General features: G+C 38.4%; 1 protein-coding gene across 1 annotated transcript; it reads left to right on the top strand.

Moving 5' to 3' along the window:
• The first annotated feature begins 869 nt into the window (after positions 1-869).
• LOC109238449 lies at positions 870-2,133 on the top strand. The gene is made up of 2 exons (XM_019404923.1): positions 870-1,294; positions 1,381-2,133. Exons 1-2 carry the CDS (start codon positions 981-983, stop codon positions 1,856-1,858), a joined length of 792 nt encoding a protein of 263 aa, XP_019260468.1. The 5' UTR covers positions 870-980; the 3' UTR covers positions 1,859-2,133.
• The last annotated feature ends 853 nt before the right edge of the window (positions 2,134-2,986 follow it).

Consider the following 2,986-nt stretch of genomic DNA (forward strand, 5'->3'; position numbering starts at 1 on the left):
GACGTTCACATGCTCCTGCTCAAAGCTCACATGACATATTTTTGTCTTTAATTGAGCGTAGAGGCATTGCTCTACATCTTATTCACAAATGTTTCAATTTTGTTATTTCGTAATTTTTTTCTTATTTCATTTTTAATAGGGATTCTAACTTTTTTCTTATCTCATTGCTTATGAGCTCCACTCTCAATTTTGAATATATTTTTTGCTTTTTGCTCCTTGGAGATCTTTCTTCGAGCACATTTTGGAAAGTACATCAAAAAATGTATTTTGTATATGCACATCGTGCTACTTTTATACTTTCTTGGCCTTTCCATAAAATTCCTCCACAGCAAAATTCACAAATAATAAGGAGCAAGGAATTTGCATTACTAGAGTTGAGGTTTATGAATACTCTTTCTCTAGGAATTTTTGAGTATTTTTTGTACCTTTTTTTCAATTTTTTTTTGACAAACGTTGTTTGTTCATGGATTTTTTTTTTTTCAAGTTTCTAAAATCTGATTTAGGGCAATTTTTGGGTAAAATTTTTTCTTCCACTCACATAACATCAAGTTTTTTTCCAATAAAATACGTATTCAAACAAAATTTTAACTTTCAAAAATTATTTTTCAATATAACTTCAAGAACTCTTTTTCAAGATTCAACTAAATCTATGTCCAAACCAAGGGAATTGCATATTTTCTGATATTTTGTATCTTTTGTTTGGTTTTGTAAAGACTGCTAAGGTCCAAGGAGAGACTATTATTTAGGGAAGGGAAGTCAAAAACTTTAAAAAAAAAAAAAAAAAAAAAAAAAAAAAAAAAACTGACATTCTAAACGATGTCGTCTTTTTATATGGCCTCAGTTCAGTTTCAAAAAGGAGAAAAAGAAGAAACGACAACATCCATTAAACACTTGGCTCCCCCTCAGACACACACACACAAGAGAGACCCCTATCCCCGCCATTGAAGCTGAAACTCATAGCCATTTTATTATTTGCAAAAATGGCCTATACTTTGCCAAATCTGTCTACCAATCTGCTCCATTCCAAAGACAAACTCCCCGTAGTCCACCACCACCACCACCACCTATCTCCGCTCTCCTCCGCCTCTTCCTCCGACCTCCTCCTCGACATTCCGCTCCTTTCTGCGGCTGCTAGGGTTGTCCAGGTCAATAGAGCTCCTCCTACCTTGCAAAAGGAACGTAATAATGACCATAACAACGATGATTTCTACGTTAATTTGGGTTTAGCTGTTCGCACTCTCCGTGAAGATCTCCCTTTAATCTTCACCAAAGACCTCAATTATGACATATACAGGTACTTACTTTAGCTCATTTTGTGTTGATTAAAACAAAAAGGTGCTAGATTATAAATTTATGAGATGAATTTGCTCATGTTGATAGGGATGATATCACATTTGTAGATCCATTGAACACTTTTAACGGTATTGAGAGGTACAAATTGATCTTCTGGGCATTGAGATTTCATGGTAGAATTCTGTTCAGAGAGATATCTCTGAAAGTAATGAGGATTTGGCAGCCTTCAGAGAATGTGATATTGATTCGATGGAACTTGACGGGTATACCTCGTGTTCCCTGGGAAGCCAAAGGCCAATTCCAGGGAACTTCTACCTATAAATTGGATCGAACTGGCAAAATTTATGAACACAAAGTAGATAACTTGGCTTTGAATTTCCCTCAGCCGCTCAGGCCAGTATCGCCTTCTGTTCTGGATTTGGTTACTGCTACTCCTAACCCTACATTCTCGTTGGACTCGCATTCCCCTTCCTCATCATGGCTGCTCTTTTATCGCTCTGTCAAGGAGACGTTGGATCGTCAAAGTCCTTTGATTGCTCAAGATTGCTTGCTTACTTGTCCCTAGATACAACAACAAACCCAGCGGTTTTCCACAAGTGGAGTCTGGGGAGGGTAAGATGTACGCAGCCTTACCTTGTCCCTAGATGATTGGGGAGAGAATACTGCTCAAGCTGTATATGCTAGAGTATCGTGTATACATAATATATATGTAGCCTACTACTACACAGGGTTACTGAATACTAGCTTAGAAAATTACACTAGTGCATCACCTCAAATTCTTCTGATGATTGATTTTAGTAAATTTGCTGATATATATACTACTCCTAGTAGTTATTTTCATTGTTGTTTCACATCTTGATATTGCTTTGAACTATTCTCTTTGAATCAGACAGAACGATTGCGATGCAACAGTCTACAGCCTGCCGTGAGATATTACTGTATACCACAAAAGTATAAGATACAAAGCTGCAGGAGCGACCAGAAGTAATGTCTTGGACATTATGTCGGTTTCAATGGCTAATTTTCATTTTGGGAATGTACAGAAATACATGAATTGTTAGTGATGTGTGAAAATATGAATAACAACCTTATGCCAAATAAAAAGTGTTGCAGCAGGAAATTGAATTCATATACGGGTTTAGTATTTCAATTCTGACTTTGAAATGCTTGTCAACAACAATAATCGTGTCATAATCACGAAATGGCAGCAAAGGTTACTCAGTCAACTTCGGAAGGAACATGAATGATTGGGAATGTCAAGTGTGTGTGTGGTCTAATATAAGCTGCTTGAAAGTTTCCTAAGTTGCTTTGCTACTGTAGATAAATTAATTGTTTTGGATAGGATGCAGCAACGGAGAAAAGGGCATTCCGGTGCACAAAGTACCCCGTATTCACGCAGGGTCCGGGGAAAAAAAGGACAGTCCGGTGCGCTAAGCTCCCGTTATGCGCGGGGTCCGGGGAAGGGCCATACCACAAGGGTCTATCGTACGCAACCTTACCTTGCATTTCTGCAAGAGGCTGTTTCCACGGCTCGAACCCGCAACCTCCTGATCACATTGCAGCAACTTTACCAGTTACGCCAAGGCTCTCCTTCAGGGTCCGGGGAGTTCTCTGTTAAATCTTGCTATAGAATTCTGTCGAAGGAAAATCAACAGCTTAAGCCATGGCCCTGGAAACAAATTTGGAAGTCAGG

This window comes from Nicotiana attenuata, unplaced genomic scaffold, assembly GCF_001879085.1.
Source record: "Nicotiana attenuata strain UT unplaced genomic scaffold, NIATTr2, whole genome shotgun sequence".
Classification (NCBI taxonomy): domain Eukaryota; kingdom Viridiplantae; phylum Streptophyta; class Magnoliopsida; order Solanales; family Solanaceae; genus Nicotiana; species Nicotiana attenuata.

What these genes read in the sequence shown, in the direction of transcription:
- LOC109238449 (XM_019404923.1), top strand. Translation starts at nt 981, where the DNA reads ATGGCCTATACTTTGCCAAATCTGTCTACCAATCTGCTCCATTCCAAA. An exon ending in CTCAATTATGACATATACAG is followed by an intron (nt 1,295 to 1,380) that starts GTACTTACTTTA and finishes TCATGTTGATAG; the next exon opens with GGATGATATCACATTTGTAG.